Source organism: Mercenaria mercenaria, chromosome 8 (genome assembly GCF_021730395.1).
Source record: "Mercenaria mercenaria strain notata chromosome 8, MADL_Memer_1, whole genome shotgun sequence".
In the NCBI taxonomy this organism is placed as follows: Eukaryota; Metazoa; Mollusca; class Bivalvia; order Venerida; family Veneridae; genus Mercenaria; species Mercenaria mercenaria.
This window is the reverse complement of record NC_069368.1, coordinates 34,093,633-34,121,336: the sequence shown is the minus strand read 5'-3', so window position 1 is coordinate 34,121,336 and position 27,704 is coordinate 34,093,633. Positions and strand designations below refer to the sequence as shown.

The window sequence follows — 27,704 nt, the reverse complement described above, 5'->3', positions numbered from 1 at the left end:
AATGGTTTTTATACAACAGAATGATGGGCCTAAGTTGCTCATCTAAGGAAAGAAACCACTAAATGGAAGACTTCACAGAAACTTTGAAATAGATTTAGTTTTCCTATCTAACTTTGACCCTTTGTAATAGCCCAAAATTTGATACCAGTGGCATCATGACATTGTACTGAAAAAAAGTATTAGGGGACTGTAATTTTAATACAGGAAATTACAAGAATGACAGAACCCTTCTGTCACAAAGTTTATGTTAAGACTCTTTGGTAATGCTACTTGTTTTTATCGGTTTTACAGCCACACACACACAATTATAGAATGATGTTACGGTAACATTTTTTTCAGCTTCAATGCTAGAGGAAGACCTCTGGTGCTCCTCCAAGCATTCTACACCCCACGTGAGGTTTTGAACCTATAAATATGAGGGGCAAGTAACCATTCTGAGGCCCTGATTTTTTGAAGCACTCCAAATGTAAAATATTCTGACTGTAAGTAAACCTGTTCTTTTGGAAATTGATGTATCTGAGAAAACCAGATAAATGGCAGCCATTGCTTTGCCTCGGCACAGGACTCCAGGAACACTGTGGTGTACGGCAGGTAATGTAGATGACAAAATAACACAGCTATAGTCCAGTGTTGGCTGGCTTCATATCTAGAAAATAAGAATTATTGTTGATTTTCTGAATTCATAAAATGTATAATACTTAACCATCTAAATGATTCTGTGTAAGTGTGTTTTTGTGTATGCGTATGATTGTAGGGGTAACGCATGTTTTTTCATGTTAAATTATGGGCAGAATCTGTTGGGATTGGTTGGTGACAAAGCCTAAATGATTCTGCAGATGCTAAAACAAGAAACATACAATTTAACATGACCTGTGTTCAATCTATTCTAGCATAAAACATGTAACAGGAAGAAGTAATGAATGATGTGTCTTCCAATTTTAATCATGTATTACAGGGCCATAGTACATTTAGGTCCTGCTATGTGCATATGTAAAAGGTGTTGTGGTAGCATGTGATCTCCATATAAACACATGGTACTCTAAGCTTAAAACACCCCTGTGAATGACATTAACAGCAATTTAATCCTAAAATAAGGTTTAACAACACTTTTCAACACTTTTTTTAATTACCCTAACCTGGGTATCTGTCCCGGTACTGACTTATTTTCTGTAAGCAACTGACAAATTCCTCACAGTAATCAGAGGTAGGCGGAAATCTGTGTAATAATAACATGCACACTCCTTCAATAGGTCTATTACTGGTACCTACATGTAGGCTTGCAATTTCTGGTTTCAAAATTGCTGTAACCTTTGCTTTTGACCTAATGACCTCAGCAAAACAATCTATGGAGTTTGACTGTCATAGGTTCAAGCATCTCCAGATACTGAGCAGATATGCTTATGAATCTCAAGGTTAATGTACATTTAACCTTGATCATTGAACTTATACTGAGCAGAAGAATGAATGTCATCAGCTACTGACTACTGACAACAGTCAGTTATCCTTATTGTTTTTGACAAGCAATTTGTCTAAAAAATTTCAATTTATTGATCAGAAATGGTCTTCTGACTGAAAATCAAGGTGATCTTGACCTTGAATGTACTGACTCAGTAAAAACAAGAGTGGTTATCTGCTAACTTCTAGCAATCTTCCAGTGAAATATGGTGGTCATAGTTGTTCTTTCCAGTTATTGATCAGAAAGCGTTTTCAGACTCAATGTCACAGGGATCTTAAACTTTGACATACTGATAAAAATATCTGTGTACCTAATGCTGAAACACTCTCACTTAATTTGATAGTGCTAAACATGATTGTACACAAAAAACAATGATACTGTTTGGAAATATCACACAAAACTTTTCTCACTTGTTCATACCACATTGTAGACATATAATATAACAACTTCAGGCTTATGTTTTGGTCATTATGAGGATCTGCTTACCTGCCAGAAAGTGATATTGACCAATGCCTGGTCTGTAATTGCATTTTATATTTTACAGACCTGCACTGCTAGTTAATCAGGGGTTTAATTATCGAATAGAAGGTCAGAAGTTGCAAAATAGACAGGGATCTCCTTTTGCAACTAATCTTGCTTTATGAAAAGCAACAGGTGCTTGTGAACAACTATAGGAGTGGAAAACACCAGCCATCAATCCTTAATGAATCCATTTGTTTGTAATGAAAGAAAAAGAAGCTTTGCCAGATAAACTTACGAGTACAGCTGAAGTTTCTCCCGTGTAATAGCAGCTAGAGTGGCAGCCTCGAGAGCTCCAAGAACTGTTGGTGCAAACTGTCTTCCAATCTGTATACAGTCTAACAGCATCTCAACTGAAACAGGAAAACAAGATTGGTACATTGTTCATGTACAAAAATACTGTTTTATGTTTGATAAATATTGCAATGTATTAAAAATTCTTTCAATACTTCAATAAATGATAATAAACAAATATTATCAAATCATACAGGAATTTAATTAATTGTTCTTTCTTCCATTACTGAATTACTGAAACTATCTACCTTGAAGGTGGGGGATGGGGGTGGGGAAAGGTAATTTTTTGTGAATTTTAAGGTTGCATGTATAATAAGTGCAATGATGATTAGGCCAAATCCACCATGGAAAGGAAATAATATAAACATTTACTTTCTTGTTTTCCAATCAAACATTTCACAAATGTATTTGGCACATGTATTTGATTATGTAACTTTATCGAAAGAAATAAAAATGTTTAAACTAAGGTTGCATGAATCCATGAAATTAAATTCCATTCTAATATGCTTGTTTCTGTTAAAACATGCTTACGCTAAAATGAAGTCATGTTAACGTGTGATCATGTCAATTTTTCATGCTGTCCAGACCCTTTTTAATTTTTTTTTAAAGACATTAATTTTGTACTTCAATAAATATTTTTGCTGTTCTATTATCCCTTTTATAAACTGTATTTTCTCTATTTCTATTTAATAGCTAGTCATTTCAGAGTTTTTTCATATAGAATACAAATATCAGAAATAAAAATCAAATCTTACCCCACCCACCTTACTTTTAAAGGAAACTTAGGATAATAACCTATCAATTAATTCATTGTAGCCTTATATGTGCAATACTGAAGAAGAACAACCATGACAGTAAAAAAGAAAACTGTTAAAATCCTATGGGACCAAAGAGAATCTGTATATAATATTTTTTTTTCCTTTGAAAGATTTATAAACTTATTCATGGATACCGTTGATTGAATTCAAAACTTAATCTAAAGATGTTATTTCGTAAAATAACTTCTTAAACTTGTTCAAACATTGTCACATGACAAGGAAGTAAATTGATATCATTATTACTAAATTAAATAAAGACAGCAAAATATTTACAACAAACATCAGGTAAAGATTACTAGGAGAATTGTAAACTTTAAACAAGAATAGGATTTCTCTTTTGGTATGTAATTTAAAACTTTACAAAAATTGTAAACTTTACGCAAGTATAGGATTTTTCTTTTAGTATGTAATTTAAAACAATTATTTATCATTAATATTTTTCTATATTTCTATTTTAAATTAACAGCTAGTCATTTCAGAGTTTTTTTCATGTAGAATACAAATATCAGAAATAAAAATCAAATCTTACCCCACCCACCTTACTTTTAAAGGAAACTTAGGATAATAACCTATCAATTAATTCATTGTAGCCTTATATGTGCAATACTGAAGAAGAACAACCATGACAGTAAAACAGAAAGCTGTTAAAATACTATGGGACCAAAGAAAACTGTATTTAATATTTTTTTTTTGAAAGATTTATAAACTTATTCATGGATACAGTCATTCGAATTCAAAACTTAATCTATAGATATTTTTTCGTAAAATAATTTCTTAAACTTGTTTAAACATTGTCATATGATGAGGAAGTAAACTTTCACATGACAAGGAAGTAAACTGATATCATTACAACCAATAAAGCGAGCAAAAAAGTTTAAACAAGAATAGGATTTTTCTTTTGGTATGTAATTTAAAACAATTATTTATCATTTAATTAAAACTAATGTGTCAGTCACACTACACCGTATAGCATTGACGGACGCCAAATGAATAGAAAAATTACAGCAGAAAGTTATCCGGTGGCGAAATGCATCCCCCCCTGCTCAGTGCTCTCACGATCGGTGTATGGGGCACATAAAACGTACAATAACCGCAAGATTAACACATATATGTCGAATGAACTATGTTCAATAAACGGATATCAACGATCTAGTAACGGACTTGTACCGCATAAAACGTAAGCGCAATGCATGAGAAACTGACAAAACGTTTTTGTCAGTTATCATCCGTTGAACATACGTTACATCCGTTGCATGTCCGGTAGTAGTCCGGCCGTGAATCAGGACCACCGGACAAGAACGGATGCGAACTGGACAACAGCTGATGCAAACCGAACAAGTACAGAATAGGGAACGCACAAGTAATGAACAAAACGCATATCAGCGCAATGCTACCGTACATCCAACGGACAACTATGTCCGTTGGGGTACGTTCCAAATTTTGAACATGCTCAAAACTTTCCACCGGATGGAACAAACATCGCAAGAAAAGGAGCGCAGACGCCGCATGAGAAATGGAGAACAGACACAAACGGATTGAAAATTTTGTTATAAGTTGGACGTCCGTTAATGCTATACAGTGTAGTGTGACTGAAACTTAAACAAGAGATCAAAATTTAAACAAAAGTTTCAAGACATTATGTGCTGACAATGTTAGAAACAAAAGGGCTGTGAAGGTCCAGATCTAGTTGTTACCCAAAATTTTGACAAATATTTTGACAATGTTTTATATAAACCAGGTAGAAAATATAACACTAAGAGTTTCTAAGCTTTGACCTGATGACCTAAGATAAATAAGACAAATTTAACATGATGTGGCTTCTAGAGAGCGCTAACAAAGCTTTTCGCTTAAGTGACCTTAAGTATCTGATCCCAGATAAACCGGTAAGTATCAAACTTGTCTGTGATTAGAACTTAAACAGAAGATGAAATAAGTAACACACGTCAAACACCAGGTTGATTTCACTTATTTTATTCTACCGGTTTCGGTTTCATCAAAACCTTCCTCAGGAATACAAAATATATATCAAAATTTTCTCACTGAAGTATACAAAATAACAACAGCATTTTTACTGTTACTAAAAATAGATCAGATTGAAGAAATCTTTTGGCAGTGTTCCAAGTTTATGAACAGAAACAAAGTGAATCAGGCATTTCTATTGTCATGTTAGAGTTTATTCATGCTTAAAAATTCAGTATACACTGGTGACACAGATTATTTGTTCATTGTTACAAGTATACATGGCTGTCTCATCTTCACAGACTGTTTCAGTGCTGGATACAGGTGTAAGTGTTTTTCCGGGTAAGTCCGGTGGTGATGTGGGTCTACTAGGCTTCAGGGTTGGTGGTAGCGGGGATATTGGGGTCGGTATGTATATTGGAGTATATCAGAGTTAGCTGGTGTACTTTCTTCTTTGGACTTATATTTCTTTGTCATTTTTAAGTATGGACTGCCAGTCTTGCCAATTATGATTCTGAATTTTGTCTGTGATTAATTATAGAAGCAAAACATTCTAACAGTTTCATTAAAATTGGGTAGAAATTGTGATTTCTAGTAGTAACACTACAACTGTTAACGGGACGTATCGCACAATGAACAAAGGGTGATCCCAATAGCTCACCTTTATCATTTTATGCTCGAGTGAGCTAAAAAGTTCACAAACATCTACACTTTATTTAAAACACGGTTGTGATGTAATCCTTTCTTAGTTTTGTCCATTATATAGGTTATTGTACCGATACCGCTCTATACACACGATTATTTTACTATACCTGTCTATTCTTAACCTGTAACTGTCCATTCTTAAAATAATGGATACTTTAAGAATGGACAGGTACAGGTTAATAATGGACAGGTATAGTAACAACCTTGTAATTGAGAGGTGTGAGTACATCAACCTATGAAATTCGAAAGTTTCGAAATATAAACTGCAACGATTATTTTTCAGAATTTGTAGCTGCAATAATAAAAAAAAACGCTGAAGGGGGACGTATGATTTTAACCCAAATCGCTCCACAAATTATCAGTCAAATGAAAATCAAACAATGTGCCATAAGTAATTACTGAATGTTAGTTTAAATCTTCAACCGTTAGAAAGTAGTAAAGTCCTCTTTGTGTACTCCTGAATCGCTATAGAAAAGTATCGCAGATATAAACCTGGTATGGCATTTTCAGTCGAAAATAGATAGAAATAAGCAACGTAATGTAAAAACAAGAGCTGTCGGAGGACAGCAACGCCCGACTATTCAACAGTTTTGTCAATTGAATGAATATTAAAGTCGAAAAGGGGGCCATAATTTTGTAAAATTGCAAAAAGAGTTACGGAACCTGTGCAATGCATATCAGCTCATGACAGGGACAATTGTGCAAGTTTAAATTCATTCCCATTAATGGGTACTGAGATAGCAGCTTACCTACGAAAATTTAACCAACGACTGCTTAGTCGAAAAAAATGGCATAAATTTGGAAAAATGCAAAGTAGAGTTATGACACCTGAGCACTGCATATCAGATCAGAATAGTGAATAAGTGTGTGACGATTCAATCCATTTCCGTTAGTAGGTACTGAAATACCTACTTACATATAAAACCTCAATCAAAAATGTCTAAGTCATTAAAAGGACATACGTATATACAAACGCAAAATAGAGTTATTGAACCTGTGCAGTGTAAGTCAATTTATCACAGTGAATAAGGTTCATATAAAGTGTTTTGAAACTGCCCCTCAGTGGAATTTTTGTTTTATGTTTTTAGCCATCATAAGCCTTTGTTTTTCATAAAATGTATACCAAACTGTTCAGAATAAGTAGAAGTGTCTTTTAAGAGAAGTGTTATGTTTGGAATAATCAATTTTCTCTTATATCACATGTACTTTGCTCATCCACATTCTGTTTTGTAGAAAATATCAAACTTCCTTTTCAAAACTATTTCTAATTAATGTCTATACTTATTGTGTGCCTAACATATTTCTCCAGGTACTCCCAGTGTTGAAAATGTTAAAAACACGCACATTTCAAAACGTTGCAAAAATTGCAAAATGGAAGTGAAAGTAGAGGTGTCAAAATGAATAAAATACTGCTATGTTCAAGAGAATATGTAAGTTAACCATATTTCATTACTGGGGAGTACCCAGATAAATATGTTGCACACACAACCAAAACAAAATTAAAGAAAAATACGTTTGAAAAAGAAGTTTGATATTTTCTATAAAATAGAACGTTTACAGTCGAAGTGAATGTGATAATAAACAAAATACACATTCCTAAACAATCTTACCTTTGAATAAAGTATTTCCTACTTCCTCTGAACAATTCAGTATATTTATTATAAATGGTAATGGTCTATGAGATATAAATTTCAGAAATTAATATTCATCTGAAGGATGGTCTCCAAACACTGTTGATGAACCTTAACCAAATAGGGACGCTGACGCGGACGCAGACTCATAGATAAAATAAAAAAAAGTGGAAAACCACAGGTCGCCCAACAAGTCATTAACGAAAATGTTGCAGGCTCGGTTTGTTTATGGACGGTAGCGGAATTCAAGCTACCGTCCATGCCATCTAGCCCTGGGTTGAGCAGGTTGTATTTTAGAGACATCCGCAGATATACTTATACGGCGGTGCACATGGAACCTTCAATGAGGAAACAATGGGCAAAATTTAACAAACTTGAGTCCAATAGCTCTACCTATTCTTTGAATAGTCGAGCTAAAGAAAACACAATTTTCATTTCTTTTTCAAATGCTGCAGCCCTATTTTTCTCATGCAGTTTTCCGTGTAAAATTGGTTTATTTTTGGCCATAACATTGTTGCAGTCCTATCAAGAAATGTGTAATTTCACCTTTCTACTACGAGGACTAAAAAAAAGAAAAACGTCAAGTTTCCTAAAGTTTTACTGCACGTTTCAGTATTTCGGTATTACCAGAAAATTTGGTTTTAATTTAACAATACAATTTTTTGGCAATGACGATGTTATTTATCGTAATAACAAAATATTTTCTCATAATAACGAGATACGAGTCATAACTAGTAAAGATCTAATGTAATACGGGTAATTTTCTTCTAATAAAATTGATATAATATCTCGTAATTACGAGATAAGAACGATTGTTTTACAATTATGATATAAAATACATTATACATACATACATTTTAGAATGTCTTCTCCTTGGCCCGTCATTTATATAAACTGCAAACTCAGCACGAACAAAGCATGGACAACTATTGATACATACATCATACGGCCAAGTTAAAGTTTACTTTAAGTTGTACCTCAAATCATTCATAAATATGACAAAACGAGATATGTTCAAAACTTTCCTAAGAATTAGCACTTAATATCATTAGTGCTTAAAAATCTTTTAATTGCAACAAATTTTTATATGCAATCTAATTTCAGATCTATTTGACTTGGTATTTTTACTTAGCACAGACACAAATCAATGAATTGTCTTTGCCTCAAAGAGACAATATTAGTGACATTATATAATATCACGACAATCTTGATTTTTTCGTGAGGACCGTGTTTTAAGTCAGAGAAAAGCCTCAAACTATCCATTATGTGAAAGAATGGACAGTTTTCGGCTTTTCTCCTTTACAGAAATCATGTGTATAAGGTATCATAGAAATCTATCTAATAGTGTACATCACAAACTACCAAGTACAGCTCGTTTAACTGGGTCAACAGTGTTGTTGTACTTATAAAATAGACTTGCCCGGTTTATAGGTTGGTCAGGGCTACGGATATGTATTATATTTTGCCATCGAAATATCTCTATAAAATGCTTCGTCCTCTTCTGTTAATGGAGTCCCATCCACGTTTACAAACACGTTTGTTTATTTTATGGACTGTATTATCAATTCCATTAAATACAGTTTGCCTACATCCAAGGATACTTGTCCAAATAATTGTACTCAAGAGTTGAATACTGTTATATTTTTTTGACTGGTTGATCCCCCTTTAGGTAGGCAATGTAAAATATCAGAATGTAAAATCTGTCTACCCGAGGTCTGCAATGCTTGTACTAAATGTAAAGAGAAAGATTTGTCAGAGGTGACAGTGGATTTGATTCCTTCGATTCTGGATAGTAAGACATAGCATATCTGAGGAAACCAGAGCTATCACTGAATTTACTGAAACTGATAAATTTGATTAAACGCCTATTTCTATACAATGACATATTCAGTGGCGTTGTACATTTAATTTAACAAACCTTAAAAATATAAATGATTATTATGATGAAATGTAAAAACTCACAATGATTTAAAAAAAACTAACACCTGCTGTTATCGCATATAAAACAATTTCCAAAAAATTTAAAACAATGCCATAAAGACTCTAAAATACAGTGTTCTAAGATTTGTTTTGTTTTGAATGTATCAAGTGATTCACTTTAGCGTAATTCTAACGGCAGTATATAAGGGGTCATATTATATGGATGATGTGGAACTATTCTCAGTTCAAATCAAATCATATTTAGAAATAACAGAGATACAGACAGTGAAAGAACATCAAAATATTAACAAGAAATTTTTAAGTAGACAGGGGGCATAATTCATGGCATTGTTCTTCCAGAGTATTGGACTTTGTTATATATAATTATGTGGTTGATGATGTGGAATTTGAATCGAACACTTAAGGCGTTACGCTCATTGTTGGCGTACATTAGTGTAACCTACATTATCGTCGTTTTAACCGTTTTGACATTGCAAGGATTACTTTGGGTGTTCTCAGGCTACACTAGTATAAATTTCAAAAATCATGTCGTTCCGATAGTGGAGAAAGAAAGTATCAGTAAATTATTCATTTTAATTCAATTTGAATTTCAACTGAAACCAAATTAGTTATCAGACAGTGAATTATATAGCAATTTGGATACAGTTGTAATACATATACGTTATTTAGTTTTCAAACGTAACATCAATGTTACATTAATTTCACGGCTGTGACATTTTGGCTAGATTTTGCAATCTTCATGTGTTAAATTCAATTTATATTCAACGTTAGACTTATGCACATCAATTTGCAGACAATTGTATGTACTTTTAGACTATAGTTGCAGTTTTATAAACAAATACACATTTCTTTAAATTTTTCGGCACGTATCAACTTCTTTATTTTATTTTTTTGCATTTTTGACACGTGTGACATCGTGGCTAGATTAAAGTATACATATATTAAACGCAAAAATCAAAGTCAAAAAGGACAAAAACTTACTAATTCCAAAGTAGAATTTGTGTACTTTTTGTTGAAGTAAACATTTTAGAAAGCATACAATAGTTAAAGAAAATACAGAAGTTTTAACAAATCCAGTCGCAGAAAGAAATAAAACCTTACATTTTCAGTTGGGTCTGTCTTTCGCTTCTGGTTTGTTACAGGAAGTTTTGAACAGCAAATGATTGAAATGACTTCAAATATAGTTGACGTCACGTCACCGAATCTTCTTATTTGGCAAAAAGAAATAATTTTATGAATTTACCTAGCCTTTAAATAATGCGCATTGGTAAATTCTGCTACAACGGCCCGACGTCAGCCCTACATCGGCAAATTCTGCCGACATTCCGACATTATACCTATATCGAGCCGATATAGTCATGCTGACTGGGATAGAGTCTAGTTTATTTTTCACCTTAAATTAAAGCAAACGTGTTCAATATGATTTTAAACTTTGAAGTTTAGTAGGTTGCAGCATTCTCTAGGTCAAGGGTATTTTTATTACCTTCTGTAGTCAGTCATTATTGTTTTGCCTTTCTGATGTTATAAGAATATAAACAGCCGTATTTCTAAAATGAACTTCATGAAACAATGAAGTGAAAGAAATTTACAAATTCCCGATGTTCGTCTTAAAGAAGTAACAGAGATATAAAGAGCATCAAAACTACCCTGAAACTCTAAGTCAACAAGTGCTGTCCATAAGACAGTGCACTCCACTCTGTAAGATAGCCAACTCCACTATGCGCACTCCACTACTTGGCAATTTGACATTAAAGATATATTTTGAGTTTCAAATCATTATCTTATATACTACCAAAGTTATGTCCAGAAAACAAAGTTTGTCAAAAAATTTGAGTACGAAAAGGGCATAATTTGGTCAAAAATACAAATCAGAGTTATGGGAATTGTTACCAATCATGCAGATGATGATGTTATAGATACATTTTACGTCATTAAGTCATTATCTTATACTATACTAAAGTTACATGCATCTTATACTGTACTAAAGTTATATGCAGAAAGCGAAGATTGCCAAAAAAATATGAAAGGGGCATAATTCTGTCAAAATACAATTAGAGCTAAGGGGATTGTAACCACACATGCAGATGATGATTATAAAGAAATATTTTTAATTTCAATCATTATCTTTTAAAAACCAAAGATACGTCTATAAACGAAGCTTTCGAAAAAAATTAACATGAAAATAATTCCAAGTATAACAACTTGATGACCTTGGCCTAGGGTATAATGGGCAAAGCCCCTGCACATAATTTGTATGCTGCACAATGTTTATGTGAACTTACAGTAAGATAAAGCATTGTAGTAACAAAGATATGACAGAACAAGAGCTCCGCAAAGCGGGGCAATATACGCCCAAAGGGCTATATTAGAGGATGGGAGCAAAATTGAAAGACTTCACTGTTAAAGACCAAAGGACAGGAACAACAAAGGAAAGAAATTTAAAAAAAATTCTAAGTCCACAGAAAAAAGAATTCTAAGTCCACAAAAAATCCTTACCAGGTACAGATATGTCAACATACACCTAAAACTTGGAAATACCATCCATGTTGTATCACAGAAAAATGATATCGGTTTTTCCCTATGGCCAATAATAAACAAGAGGGCCATGAAGGCCCTGTATCGCTCACCTGACCTATTGACCTAAAGATCATCAAGATTAACATTCTGGCCTAGTTTCATTAAGATATGGTCCTAAATATGGCCTTTGAAGTGTTAAATAGCTTTTCCTTTGATTTGACCCGGTGACCTAGTTTTTGATCCCACAAGACCCAGATTCGAAATTGACCTAAAGATCATCAAGATTAACATTCTGACTAAGTTTCATGAAGAAACAGTCATAAATGTGGCCTCTAGAGCGTTAACAAGTTTTTCCTTTGATTTGACCTAGTGACCTAGTTTTTGATCCCACCTGACCTAGATCTGAACTTGACCTATAGGTCATCAAGATTAACATTCTGACTAAGTTTCATTAAGATATGTCATAAATGTGGCCTCTACAGTGTAAACTAGCTTTTCCTTTGATTTGACCTGGTAACCTAGTTTTTGACCCCACATAACCCAGATTCGAACTTGACCTAAAGATCATCAAGATTAACATTCTCACTAAGTTTCATAAAGATACAGTCATAAATGTTGCCTCTACAGTGTTAACAAGCTTTTCCTTTGATCTGACCTGGTGACCTAGTTTTTGACCCCAGATCACCCAATATCAAACTTGTCCAAGACTTTATTGAGGGTAACATTCTGACCAAGTTTCATTAAGATTGGGCCAAAATTGTGACCTCTCGAGTGTTAACAAGCTTTTCCTTTGATCTGACCTGGTGACCTAGTTTTTGACCCCAGATCAAACAATATCAAATTCGTCCAAGATTTTATTAAGGGTAACATTCTGACCAAGTTTCATTAAGATTAGGCCAAAATTGTGACCTCTACAGTGTTAACAGTCAAATTGTTGACGACTGACGACTGACGGACGGACGACGACGACGGACACAGGGCGATCAAAAAAGCTCACCTAAAAAGTTAATAAAATATGCTATTTATAGTAACATAAAAGGGAAGTTATTCAAAAAATATTATTGAAGTGAACAAAAAAGGATCTGCCAAATAACAAGAGATCACAGAGTGTTCTTGGTGCACACCAATGTGCAATTTTTGAGTGTTCCAAATTTCAAGACTTATTGACTAGCTCAAGGTCAGATTTCATTTCCATACACACCACTGTGCATGTGGTCCAAATTCGAAAGCTGTAGCTTAAGAAATGTGAAAGTAGGTTACTAGATCAATTTCAAGGACAAAGTTCTTTGTATACAAAACTATGCATGTGCATCAAGTTTGAAGGCTGTAGTTTGAGAAATCTGAAAGTAGGTCACTAGGTCAAAATCAAGGTCAAATTTCACTTCAGAACACAAATCTATATACCTTCAAAAATGTGAAAGTATGTCACTAGGTCAATGTCAAGGTCAAAGTTTGTTTCGGTACACAAATCCTATGCATGTGGTCTAAATTTGAAGCCTGTAGCTATAGAAATGTGAAAGTAGGTCACTAGGTCAATCTTAAGGTCAAAGTTCATTTCGGTACACAAAACTACGCAAGTGGTCCAAATTTGAAGGCTGTAGCTTAAGAAATGTGAAAGTAGGTCACTAGGTCAAAATCAAGGTCAAATTTTATTTCGGAATACAAAACTATGCATGTGGTCCAAATTTGAAGCCTGTACCTTCAAAAATGTGAAAGTAGGTCACTATGTCAATGTAAAGGTCAAAGTTTGTTTCAATACACAAAACCATGCAAGTGGTCCAAATTTGAAGGCTTTAGCTTGAGAAATGTGAAAGTAGGTCACTAGGTCAATGTAAAGGTCAAAATTTGTTTCGGTACATAAAACCATGCATGTGGTCCAAATTTGAAGGCTGTAGCTTGAGAAATGTGAAAGTAGGTCACTGGGTCAAAATCAAGGTCAAATTTCATTTCGGAACACGAAACTATGCATGTGGTCCAAATTTGAAGCATGTACCTTCAAAAATGTGAAAGTAGGTCACTAGGTCAATGTCAAGGTCAAAGTTTTTTTCAGTGCACAAAACTATGCATGTGGTCCAAATTTGAAGGTTGTAGCTACAGAAATGTGAAAGTAGGTCACTAGGTCAAAATCAAGGTCAACTCATGTCAAGGTTCATATTGCCACTCAAAACCATACATGTTGTCCAAATATGAATGTTGTAGGTTACTGACAAGAAGTTTTTAAAAGCTTTTCCCTATATAAGTCTATATGAAAAATGTGACCCCCAGGGTGGGGCCATATTTGACCCTAGGGGGATAATTTTAACAAACTTGGTAGAGAACCACTAGATGATGCTACATTACAAACATCAAAGCCCTAGGCTTTGTGGTTTGGACAAGAAGATTTTCAAAGTTTTTCCCTATATAAGTCTATGTAAACCATGTGACCCCCGGGGCGGGGCCATATCTGACCCTAGGGGGATAATTTAAACAATCTTAGTAGAAGACCACTAGATGATGTCACATACAAAATATCAAAACCCTTGGCCCTGTGGTTTTGGACAAGAGGTTTTTCAAAGTTGTTCCCTATATAAGTCTATATAAACCATGTGACCCCCGGGGCGGGGCCATATTAGACCCCAGGGAAATAATTTGAATCATCTTGGTAGAGGACCACTAGATGATGCTTCATACCAAATATCAAAGCCCTAGGCTCTGTGGTTTTGGACAAGAAGATTTTCAAAGTTTTTCCCTATATAAATCTATGTAAATTATAGAAATAAACAAAGGGCCATAACTTACTAAAAGATTGTTGAACCAGTCTGATTTTCAGGGGGACACAACTAGGGTACCAATACATCATTCTGACAAAGTTTGGTCAAAATCCCCCCAGTAGTTTCTGAGGAGATGCGATAACGAGAAATTGTTAACGGACGGACGGACGTGTTAACGGACGGACGGAATGACGGATGGATGGACCACGGACGCAGACTGATTTGAATAGCCCACCATCTGATGATGGTGAGCTAAAAACAAGAGCTGTCAGAGGACAGCAACGCTCAAATATTCAACAGCCTTGTCAATAGTGAATATCAAAGTCCAAAAAGGGGCATAATTTTGTAAAAATACAAAGCAGAATTATGGAACCTGAGCAATGCATGCCAAATCATCACAGGGAACAAGTGTGTGATGTTTCAATCCATTCCCATTAGTGGGTACTGAGATACCAGCTTACATACAAAAACTTAACAAAATATTTCTATCTCGTAAAAGGGGCATAATTTTGTAAACAATAGGGCCAAGAAGGCCCTGTATCGCTCACCTGACCTACTGACCTAAAGATCATCAAGATTAACATTCTGACCAAGTTTCATTAAGATATGGTCATAAATGTGGCCTCTAAAGTGTTAACTAGCTTTTCCTTTGATTTGACCCCATGACCTAGTTTTTGACCCAACATGATCCAGATTCGAAACTGACCTAAAGATCATCAAGTTTAACATTCTGACTAAGTTTCATGAAGATACAGTCATAAATGTGGCCTCTAGAGTGTTAACAAGCTTTTCCTTTGATTTGACCCAGTGACCTAATTTTTGATCCAACATGACCCAGATTCGAACTTGACCTAAAGATCATCAAGTTTAACATTCTGACTAAGTTTCATGAAGATACAGTCATAAATGTGGCCTCTAGAGTGTTAACAAGCTTTTCCTTTGATTTGACCCAGTGACCTAGTTTTTGACCCAACATGACCCAGATTCGAACTTGACCTAAAGATCATCAAGTTTAACATTCTGACTAAGTTTCATGAAGATACAGTCAGAAATGTGGCCTCTAGAGTGTTAACAAGCTTTTCCTTTGATTTGACCTAGTGACCTAGTTCTTGATCCCAGCTGACCCAAATTTAAAACTGACCTAAAGATCATCAAGATTAACATTCTGACCAAGTTTCATTAAGATATGGTCATAAATGTGGCCTCTACAGTGTTAACTAGCTTTTCCTTTGATTTGACCAGGTGACCTAGTTTTTGATCCTACATGACCCAGATTCAACCTGGACCTTAAGATCATCAATATTAACATTCTGACCAAGTTTCATGAAGATATAGTCATAAATGCGGTCTCTACAGTGTTAACAAGCTTTTCCTTTGATTTGACCTGGTGACCTAGTTTTTGACCCCAGATGACCCAATATCAAACTCGTCCAAGACTTTATTAAGTATAACATTCTGACCAAGTTTCATTAAGACTGGGCCAAAATTGTGACCTCTAGAGTGTTAACAAGCTTTTCCTTTGATTTGACCTGGTGACCTAGTTTTTGACCCCAGGTGACCCAATACATGGTTCATACAGACCTTCCCAAAAAAATTCAAGTAGTTTTCAAGGAGTTTTCAAGTAGTTTTCCTCCATTTTCAAGGACTAAAATGGGCACAATGTCACTGTTGCTGAGACAGGAAATAACCAATTTAAATCCAATTTAGGACAAAATTAAACAATGTAACACAAGATTACCTTCAACGCATCGCGGATAAATTACACATTGTGAAAATCACTTGAAAGAGCATAAAACCCGTAAAGTACATACCGTACCGTACTATCGCCGACTCTGTGGCAGTCCCTAATGGCGGTAACGGTTGGGTTTTTTTTGTCGTTTGTTAGTATATTTTGGTCCGTTTATAATGTTTGTCCGTTTTCACTTCGCACCCGACAAATTTAAGGACTATTTGCTATCTTTTGTACGTTTTTTCCTAAATTCAAGTAGTTTTCAAGTAGTTTCTGACTGTTACAAAATTCAAGTAGTTTTCAAGGAGTAGGCATCAAATTCAAGGACTTTTCATGGCCTGTGCGAACCATGCAATATTGAAGTCGTCCAAGATTTTATTAAGGGTAACATTCTGACCAAGTTTCATTAAGATTGGGCCAAAATTGTGACCTCTAGAGTGTTAACAAGCTTTTCCTTTGATTTGACCTGGTGACCTAGTTTTTGACCCCAGGTGATCCAATATTGAAATCATCCAAGATTTTATTAAGGGTAACATTCTGACTAAGTTTCATTAAGATTGGGCCAAAATTGTGACCTCTAGAGTGTTAACAAACTTTTCCTTTGATTTGACCTGGTGACCTAGTTTTTGACCGCAAGTGACCCAATATTGAACTCGTCCAAGATTTTATTAAGGGTAACATTCTGACCAAGTTTCATTAAGATTGGGCCAAAATTGTGACCTCTAGAGTGTTAACAAGCTTTTCCTTTGATTTGACCTGGTGACCTAGTTTTTGACCCCAGGTGACCCAATATTGAATTCGTCCAAGATTTTATTAAGGGTAACATTCTGACTAAGTTTGATTAAGATTGGGCCAAAATTGTGACCTTTAGAGTGTTAACAAGCTTTTCCTTTGATTTGACCTGGTGACCTAGTTTTTGACCCCAGATAACCCAATATCGAACTCGTCCAAGAATTTATTGAGGGTAACATTCTGACTAAGTTTCATTAAGATTGGGCTAAAAATGTGACCTCTACAGTGTTAACAGTCAAATTTTTGACGACGGACGACAGACGGATGGACGGACGACGACGGACGACGGACACAGGATGATCACTAAAGCTCACCTTTGAGCACTTTGTGCTCAGGTGAGCTAAAAAGCAAAATGAGTTAAGGAACCTGTGCATGTCAGATCATCACAGGGAACAAGTGTGTGAAATTTCAATCCATTCCCGATACCAGCTTACATATAAAACCTTAACCAAAAATTTCTAATTTCGGAAAAGGGCCATAATTTTGTAACAAGAGGGCCAAAAAGGCCCTGTATCGCTCACCTGACCTATTGACCTAAAGATCATCAAGATTAACATTCTGACCAAGTTTCATTAAGATATGGTCATAAATGTGGCCTCTGAAGTGTAAACTAGCTTTTCCTTTGATTTGACCTGGTGACCTAGTTTTTGACCCGTCATGATCCAGATTCAAACCGGACCTTGAGATTATCAAGATTACCATTCTGACCAAGTTTCATGAAGATATAGTCATAAATGTAGCCTCTACAGTGTTAACAAGCTTTACCTTTGATTTGACTTGGTGACCTAGTTTTTCACCCCACCTGACCCAGATCTGAACATGACCTATAGATCATCAAGATTAACATTCTGACTAAGTTTCATTAAGATATGGCCATAAATGTGGCTTCTACAGTGTAAACTTGCTTTTCCTTTGATTTGACCTGGTGACCTAGTTTTTTATCCTACATGACCCAGATTCAAACTGGACCTTGAGATCATCAAGATTACTATTCTGACCAAGTTTCATGAAGATACAGTCTTACATGTGGTCTCTTCAGTGTTAACAAGCTTTTTCTTTAATTTGACCCGGTGACCCAGATTTTGACCTGACATGACCCAGATTCATACATGCCCTAAAGATCAACAATATTAACATTCTGACTAAGATTCATGAAGATACAGTCATAAATGTGGCATCTACTGTTAACAAGCTTTTTCTTTGATTTGACCTAGTGACCTTTTTTTTTTTACCCCACCTGACACAGATTCAAACTGCACCTTGAGATCATCAAGATTAACATTCTGACCAAGTTTCATGAAGATGCAGTTATAAATGTGGCCTCTACAGTGTGAACAAGCTTTTCCTTTAATCTGACTTGGTGACCTAGTTTTTGACCCCAGATGACCCAATGTCGAACTCGTCCAAGATTTTATTGAAGATTACATTCTGACCAAGTTTCATTAAGATTGGGCCAAAAATGTGACCTCTGGAGTGTTAACAAACTTTTCCTTTGATTTGACCTGTTGACCTAGTTTTTGACCTAATATAAAACTTGTACAAGATTTTTTTTAGGGTAACATTCTGACCAAGTTTCATTAAGATTGGGCCAAAATTGTGACCTCTAGAGTGTTAACAGTCAAATTATGACGACGACGAAGGACACAGGGCGATCACAAAAGCTCACCTTTGAGCACTTCGTGCCCAGGTGAGCTAAAAAAGCAAAATAAGAGTTATGGAACCTGTGCAGTGTAAGTCAGTTTATCACAGTGAATAAGTGTAAAGTTTGAATTCATTCCCACAAGTGGTTATTGAGATACCAGTTTACATACAAAAACCAAATCGGGACGCAGAGGCGGACGCATGGGTGAGTGCAATAGCTCTACCTATTCTTTGAATAGTCGAACTAACAAATGGACTGCAATGCAGAGCAAGAGACACACAAAACAAAGTCATAATGACCTTTGGCCCCTAAGTGTGACCTTGAATCGAGCCATCTGAAATATGCGCTCTGCATGTCATCTTGATGTGGTGAACATTTGTGCCAAATTTGTTTGAAATCCTTCAAGCAGTTCAAGAGTTACAGAGTGGACACAAAACAAAGTCATATGACCTTTGACCTCTAAGTGTGACCTTGATCTTGAGCTGAGCCCCCCAGAACATGCACTCTGCACATCGTCTCAATGTGTTGAACATTTGTGTCAAGTTTCTTCGAAATCCTTCAAAAACTTCACGAGTTACAGAGTGGACACGAAATTGCTAACAAACGGATGGACTGATGTCTGGACTAACAAATAGGTACTTAGGTGGCTATAACATTTAAAACATTATGTGTCTAAAAGATATTATGTGGCTACTATTTTCAGGTGGCTAAACCGTCCATGTATTAGTGGCTCCCCCTGTCCATATCTCTTAAATGACCAAAAAGTCCATCAATAGAAATATTTTATGTGGCTGTTCAATTTAAAATTAAGTTTAAGTACCCCAATTAAGATTAGGGTTATTGCTATTAGAATATTAGAATTATGTAGTTAAGTTAAAGGTTGGTAGATAATGCAGGTTTGCACTCAATGAAATGCCACATAAAACCCCAAAATACATAACTGAAGCCACATTAGTATCTATTTGTAAACACGGACTGACAGACGAATGGACGGAATGACAGACGGAAAAGCGCATTCCTATAGTCCCCGAAACTGGTTTTCAACCAGTAGGGGACTAACAAAAGTTGCCGAAAAACTTTAACCTTAACAAGAGCTGTCACTATTGGTGACAAATGCCCCCGAAGCGTGCCCAAAATGCTACAGTTATCTGCACAAAATATGCCAGAGTAGTTTAGGTATGACTTATTTTGTGACTTTGACCTTGACCTGACAGACCCAGGTCATAAGCGAGACACACCATATGGTTAAAATTGGTGTCAAATAATTTTCAAATCCCTTAATAAATGGCAGAGTTATGGACCAGACAAGAAAAAGACCACGTTAACCTTTGACTTCTAAGTGTGACCTTAACCTTGGAGCTAGGGGTCTGGGGGGTCTTAAGCATGATAAATCACCTCATTTTAGGGAACATTTATGCCAGGTAATTTTAATTCATTAATGGCAGAGTTATGAACCAGACAAGAAACAGACCATGTTAACGTTTAACTTCTAAGTGTGACCTTGACCTTACAGGTAGGGGTATGGCTCTTGTGCAAGGCACTCTGTCTCATTATGGGGAACATTTATGCCAAGTAATTTGAAAATTCCTTGATGAATGGCAGAGTCATAAACCAGACACCTGTTAACCTTTGACTTCTAAGTGTGACCTTCACCTTGGAGCTAGGGGTCTGGGTCTTGCACAGGACACATCATCTCATTATGGTAAACATTTATGTCAAATTATTTCAAAATCACTTCATGGATGGTAGAGTTATGCACCAGACATAAAACAGACTCTGTTAACCTTTGATCCCTAAGTGTGACCTTGATCTTGAAGCTAGGGGTCTGGGTCTTGTGCATGACACGTTGTCTCATTATGGCAAACACTTATGCCAAGTTATTTCAAAATCCCTTTATGGATGGCAGAGTTACAGCCTGGACAAGAATTTACAAGGATGGACGTTCCTACATATGGATACTTATGTGGCTACTCTTTTGTTCTCTCTATTGTTCTTTTAGCCACGTAAGAGAAAAATAGCCACATAAAAGCCTTACGGAATGAATGACATCAAAGAAAAAGTACAGTTACCTATTGTTCCTATAGCCACCTAAGTATGCAAATGTGAGCTCGCACACACACACGCATGGACGAACAGACAATGTTAATGTGGAGTAATAGTAACAAAGGAAAACAAAAATTGCCGAAAATCTTAAACCAAGAAAGCATACGCTGACGCCAATGCAGGGGCAAATAGAATAGCACTCCTATTCTCCAAATAGTGCAGCTAAAAAGGGGAGAAGAAATAATGTCATGATGCTGACTTTAGGACAAAGATTACAAACTTAAAACCCTAGACTTTGGTAACTAATACCACTTTCTTTTTTACTGGTAAACTTTTGCAAACTTTGTGTGTCCAATATAGAGAAAACTCCATAATTATTATCTGATTACGTTTAATAACCACCAAGATCATACCTGTGAAAGTCTTACCTTTTTATCACTACATTATACTTACAAAAATGGTAAATAAATTTTAATATCGATATGCAGCCACTGCTACTGGAATATCACATATTATATATATATATATTAAAAGAGATAAAATCAGATTATACTACAGCTATTAATTATTACAGTCAATAAAGCCAAATAGCATAGGGAATGAATTACAATGAAAATTTAGATGGAACTTGTTTATTTTACATTTCAGTTTTGACATGGCTGTACCAGGAAAAAAGATGCCCAAAACATTTTCATCATCATCAACTATGGGGTCTGATGAAGACATCAAAGTTTATTGCCAGCCGTGCGACTGTGATGGTCCTCGACTCCCTGCTCATGGCTATTGTGTTGACTGCAGGGAGCACTTGTGCGACACTTGTTTGGCGGCTCACAAGAGACATACCCTTTCAAGGCATCATACTCTTCTAGATAAAAACAGCATGCCACAAACCATGTCTTCAGCCTCAGTTCATCCAAGCCAGCCTGACAACCTTACCAAACCTTGCCCTAAACACATGAAAGAAATGATCAAGTTCTACTGTCAGAACCATGAAGCACTACTCTGCAGTGTATGTGTTATACTTGAACACACAGTTACATCTTGCGAGGTCAACTACATACCATATATTTCTGACCAGATCTTAAACAGCACAGAACATCAAGTTATCTTGAAAGCTATGGATACCATTACTGAGCAATGTCGCAAGAAATCAGAAGATGTGAAGAAAATTACTGCACTCTCCAACAGTTCTTTGACAGATGTACTGGCTGACATAAAGACGTTTCGGACAGAAATAAACCAAAGACTAGATGAATTAGAAAGACAAGCTGAAGATGCAGCTAAGACAATCCAACAAGAAAATAACAAGAACCTGAAGGCAGTAGAAACAACTTGTGAGGGTGTAACCAAGTCTCTGAAGACATTATCTGACACCATTAAACATCTCAACACAACCCAAAAAGCAGACAAACTTTTCATGGAGCTAAAATTAGCTGAGCAAATTATCAAAGGTTACAAGAAACGTGTCCACCACCTAGCAGCATATGATGTCAAGGAGTACAGTTTTAAACCAAATAAAGCAATATCAACCCTTCTTGAAAAGGAGAGGTCACTGGGTACATTCACAAAGAAATCATTAAAACAACCAAGTCCTTCTCCAGCTGTTGATGTAAAATCCAGACAAACTTCCCATCAGGGTGAGATCTGTGTACAAACATCAAAAGATAAGGGCAGATGCTGTATACCAAGAATGACTCTCCTTACTCCTGATCTACTTATCATCATTGACTGGAGAAACTATGCCGTAAAAATGGTGGATACCTGCAGTCAATCTGTTACTGCTCAATTACAACTAGATACTGAGCCATGTGATGTCACCTCAGTTACTAGTATAGAACTTGCTGTCACACTTCCTCAAAAACAAAATATTCAGTTTATATCAATCTCCTCAAACAAACTCAAGAAGAAACAAACTCTGAAGGTTGATGGAAAATGCTATGGTATAAGTTGCTGTCAGGGGAAACTTTTTGTGTCATTTGTTGAACCTGCAAAACTCCAAATTCTTGGTACTTATGGTACTATACTGACAACAGTCAGACTAGGAAGTATTTTCAGCAGGCCAGTATATGTTACCTCTAAGACTGATTCTATCTATGTATCTGACTGGGAAATGAAAACAGTTACAAAGTTTAACTGGCAGTGTGAGGTAACTGGTAGTTATGGTGGTGTGACTTGGCCTCTTGGTATAACACTGTCAGATGATGGTACTGTTTTTATATGTGACAACCAGAGAAATGTTATAGAAGAGATAGCAGGTGACTGTACTACAGGAAAGGTTGTATTGAAGGACCTCAATGATCCCTATGGTATCTGTTGGTGTGCTGAAACAAGTAAACTGTACGTCAGTTGTTACACTAAACAAGACAAACATGACAACTTTCTTCAGGTCTTCAAGCTGTCATAACTACAACAAAACTCATCAACAATTTAACCATTGTATACTGTGAAATCATTCATATTCATGGGGGCAAATATTCATGGAGTTTGTGACAGTGTCAATCCTTGACAAACTAAGAAGATGCCTAATTATTCTATCTTTAAATGGATATGCCTCCAAATAAACATTAGTTGTTTTTTCTTTAAATAGACAGCAGTTCGTATTGATTATCTTAATTGATAAACTAGGATTGTTATAGATTATTAATGTGCACGAAGTGCAGCAAAATTCCTTCTATTTTACATCAAACTTCAGAAGTGTGACTTAACATTTTTGAGACTTATCTACATGTTGTTTTCTTTATTTAAAGAGTGTTATTGTAGATAATTAGATATGTGTCCATAAGACGTGGTACCCTCATTTCCTGGCACATAGATATATTATGTTATTTGTAAAGAATGCAAGACTAAATTAACTTTAATATTACCTATAGTTGGGTGTGAGTCATAACGGGGAGTGGTATAGATACTATAAAGCATCATCAAGAAACATGAGATACAAGAAACTGAAAGAGTGAAAAACAAGAGGGCCATGAAGGCCCTGTATTGCTCACCTGACCTACTGACCTAAAGATCATCAAGATTAACATTCTGACCAAGTTTCATTAAGATATGGTCATAAATGTGGCCTCTAGAGTGTTAACTAGCTTTTCCTTTGATTTGACCTGGTGACCTACTTATTGACCCCACATGACCAAGATTCAAACTTGACCTAAAGATAATCAAGATTAACATTCTGACTGAGTTTCAAGGAGACATAGTCATAAATGTGGCCTCTAGAGTGTTAACAAGCTTTTCCTTTGAATTGACCTGGTGACCTGGTTTTTGTCCCCACATGATCCAGATTCGAACTTGTCCTAAAGATCATCAAGATTAACATTCTGACCAAGTTTCATGAAGATACAGTCTTAAATGTGGCCTCTAGAGTGTTAACAAGCTTTTCCTTAGATTTGACCTGGTGACCTAGTTTTTAACCCCAGATGACCCAATGTTTTTATATGTGACGGACGACGACGAACAACGGGCACAGGGTGATCACAAATGCTCACCCATTAGGCTTTATGACTCTAGGTTGAATACTTCTTGAGATATCTGCAAGACTGCAACACAAACTTTTAGGCCTTTAATGCATATTTATGATTAAGTCAATAGCCATCAATAAAACCAAATACCTCAGGTGAACAACTTCACATGCTGAATAATAGGTTTATATAGTTACATGACTGATAGATCAAGCGTTTTTTGAGATATGTGCAACACAAATCTTGAAGCCCTTTATGCATACATTTGTACTTTTAGTATGTCACTGGCCATAATTCTGCTCTTGCAGAATCAAATCCCAAACTAAACTCCAGGTCCACAACTTCACATGCTGAATAATATTACTGTAAGATTTCATGACTCAATGCCAAATACTTTTTAGATACATGTCACACAAACTTTTAGGCCCTTTATGCATATTTTTTACTTTCAAGGGTCACAACTCTGGTTTTACTGAGTGGAATTCCAAACAAAACCCAGGTACAACTTTATACACTGACTAATAATCCCATAATTTTTCACGAGTCTAAGTCAAAATTTTTATGAGATATACATGACACAAATTAGAGAGATGTACGGGCAAATATACAGACAAGGGTTATTAAGCGGGGCATAGTTCCTTAAATCTTTCTACTGCATTTACTAAATAAAGAAAGCCTTTTCCAGAATTTCAAAAAAATCGGCATTATTCTAGAAGTATGTAATTTAAAGTACTGGCCTCAACAGGCTATTAATACCACCAGACACTGCTTTGATTCAACAAAAATGAAATATTGTAATCACGATATGACCTTCAAATATGACCTTGAATGTGAACCAAGTGACCTTTGTTATACATGCTGCAAATTGTCCTCATGAGGTTAACATTTGATGCAAGTTTTATAAAAATCCTTCCAGAATTTAACAATCTTATCTGGCAAACACAAATTAAAGCCAATTCATCTCTGACGTCTAAGCGTGTGACCTTGACTTTGAACCTAGTGACCAAGGTCATATGCTTTGCACATCATCTTGATGATGTAAACAACTAATGCTTGTTTTATGAAAATCATTCAAGCACTTTGGACCTTCGACCTTGCTTATTTCTTAGCTCTGTTAGTTTACACAATGGATTTAACGCTTCCTTCTCAACTGGAAATTATCTTGAAATGTAGATCCAATTTTAGGAATACTGGTCGTTATTTTCATTGGAGAATAAATGAGAACTTTGTGGAGTTTTGTTAAAAAATTTAATTTCCACAGAATAACTATACTGAACTGTACATTTTATATGGAACATAGTCATATGCAGATTATGGAATTCTCTGACAATACTGACACTCATTTTAAGTGAAGGAAATAACAGAAGTTGTGTGTTATCTACATTATTTTAAGTGACTATAATAAGAATTTATTGATAGACATATTAGAACTTTGTAGTTATGAATGTGTGTTTTTGAGTGAAAGATTATAATAGATTTATATAACTGGACTTATCCTTGTGTTTTCATTTAGGAGTTTGTGGACTTCTTATTTATAATAAAAGTGGTGCTGAGTGACAACACTTATATATTATAACACTTTAAAATAGCTGAGAAAGACATCCATGAGTGAAAACTTAAAATCTGGTGTTCACAAGTGAAAAATATTTCGATCTGACATGTAAAAAAAAAGAACACTATGATGGCTCTCAGCGCCGTAGCCACACTGAGGCAAACCAAGGCAGTTGCCTCGGTTAAAATTTGAGGAGCCAAGAAAAAGTAAAATGAAGGCCCATCACACTGATGTAAAATTCAGTTATAAAAGTTTAAAAAAAAGTATATTAATATCATTAGAATATATCAGATTATCATTTGGCACAAATCCTAGCAGTCATATTGATAGCCTTGCCAGGCCCAGTTCCAGATCCCCGCCCCCCACCTCCACCCCCAAGTTGGCTGAGAAGTGTCCTATACTCATCAAAGGTGCACCCAATCATTTATTATTATTATCAAATTTAAACTCAAAAACGCACCAGAGGCCACTATTTCACTGATATTTCAAAATATTCCAGGGGAAGAACCCACTGACCTCATTGAAATGACATGAGCCCCCTGCCACCACTAAAATGAGGGTGGAATCCCCTCCCATACCTCAAATTTTAGACCAAAAAATGCACCAGAGGCCACCATTTCATACCTCTATTTCAATTTCATCCCTGACCCCCCATAAAATTAGGAGGTTCACCCTACAATACCTCAAGTTTTAGACCAAAAAGATGCACAAAAAGGCCACCATTTTGTATCTGTATTTCAAAATTGTCCAGGAAGAGAGACCACTGACCCCTACTAAAATGACCAAAAATGCACCAGAAGCCACCATTTCATACCTGTATTTCAAAATTTTTCAGGTTCCCCCTACAGTACCTTAATATTTAGACCAAAAAATGTACCATAGTCCATCATTGTATTTCAAAATTTCCCTGAAATAGAGCCCCCTTACCCTCTAAAATGAAGGGGTTACACCTGTCAGTACCTGAAATTTGAAAAAATAAACACCAGAGGCCACCATTTCAAACCTGTATTTCAAAAATTTCTAATGGGAGACCTCCTGACCCCACCCCGTAACATGGACAGTGGACAGAGCCCCTTCTCCACCCCCCCGACCCCCCGACTTCCCTTCTCATACCTATACACCGTCTCGGGCTATAAACTATTAAACTACTAGTAAACTGATAAATAGCATGCTGTTGTATGTTTACTGATGGTTTTCTGATTTTATTGTCTTTCAAATACAAAAGTGATTGTATCACACCATGTTAGACTAGGATAGATTCCCAATTATCCTTCAATTGTTATCAATGTATATTTTTTTTCTTAAATTATAAAAGTAACTGTGATTAATAGGGCTAAAATGATGATTTTTACTGTGATACAACACAGTCTGAGAGTGCTCCAGAACGCACCAGAGACGTCTTAGGAAAAAATGCCCCCACCGGATCTCCATTGATTGCCTCGGTTAAAATTTGTGTCTGGCTACGGCACTGTCTCTGTTGCGCTCACCTGACTAAGTTAGTTCTTACCCAAGGTAACCTATTATCCATCATTACAACAGACATTCTGACCACTCTTTGTCTAAATCAGGCAGAACATTAACAAACTTTTTTATTTTGTGGTAAACATGGGTTTTGGCAAAGAAATATTTTGCTTTTTGTGAATATCTATGTGATTTTACTGTTCTGCATTGTTTAAAGGACGGTGACTTAGAAAGCATCTCATTATGCAACTGCTTTGAAAGTTTCAAACTGATCAGACTAATTTTGATACAGTTGTAGGCAAATGCATATTTTTCCCATCTCAGAACACAAATGCTGTAATATGCATGTTGTTTTTATTTTACCAAGCCAATTTTATCTTCAATGTTTTGTAAATAGATTTCTTATTTGACATTTTTGTAAAGTTTGAGGACATGAC

At 35.6% G+C, this 27,704-nt stretch overlaps 2 protein-coding genes across 5 annotated transcripts in view; one reads left to right on the top strand and one right to left on the bottom strand.

The window, feature by feature from the left end:
* LOC123566611 (spatacsin-like) overlaps positions 1-27,704 on the bottom strand; it is an 87,179-nt gene that overhangs the window by 28,675 nt on the left and 30,800 nt on the right. For all 3 annotated transcript variants that reach the window (XM_053549704.1, XM_053549706.1, XM_053549705.1), the window contains exons 19-20: positions 2,214-2,328; positions 493-646 (exon numbers count right to left, since the gene is read on the bottom strand). In XM_053549704.1, coding sequence (XP_053405679.1) covers positions 493-646; positions 2,214-2,328 — 269 coding nt within the window. The remainder of the gene's footprint in view (positions 1-492; positions 647-2,213; positions 2,329-27,704) is intronic.
* On the top strand, positions 3,340-25,704 carry LOC123551296 (uncharacterized). Of its 2 annotated transcripts, none has more exons than XM_053549707.1 (2): positions 3,340-3,427; positions 21,445-25,704. In XM_053549707.1, the coding sequence occupies exon 2, from the start codon at positions 21,452-21,454 to the stop codon at positions 23,198-23,200; it is 1,749 nt and encodes a 582-aa protein (XP_053405682.1). In that variant the 5' UTR covers positions 3,340-3,427; positions 21,445-21,451; the 3' UTR covers positions 23,201-25,704. The 2 variants fall into 2 exon arrangements, with proteins under 2 accessions (XP_053405682.1, XP_053405683.1); XM_053549708.1 differs by lacking the exon at positions 3,340-3,427 and adding an exon at positions 3,909-3,988.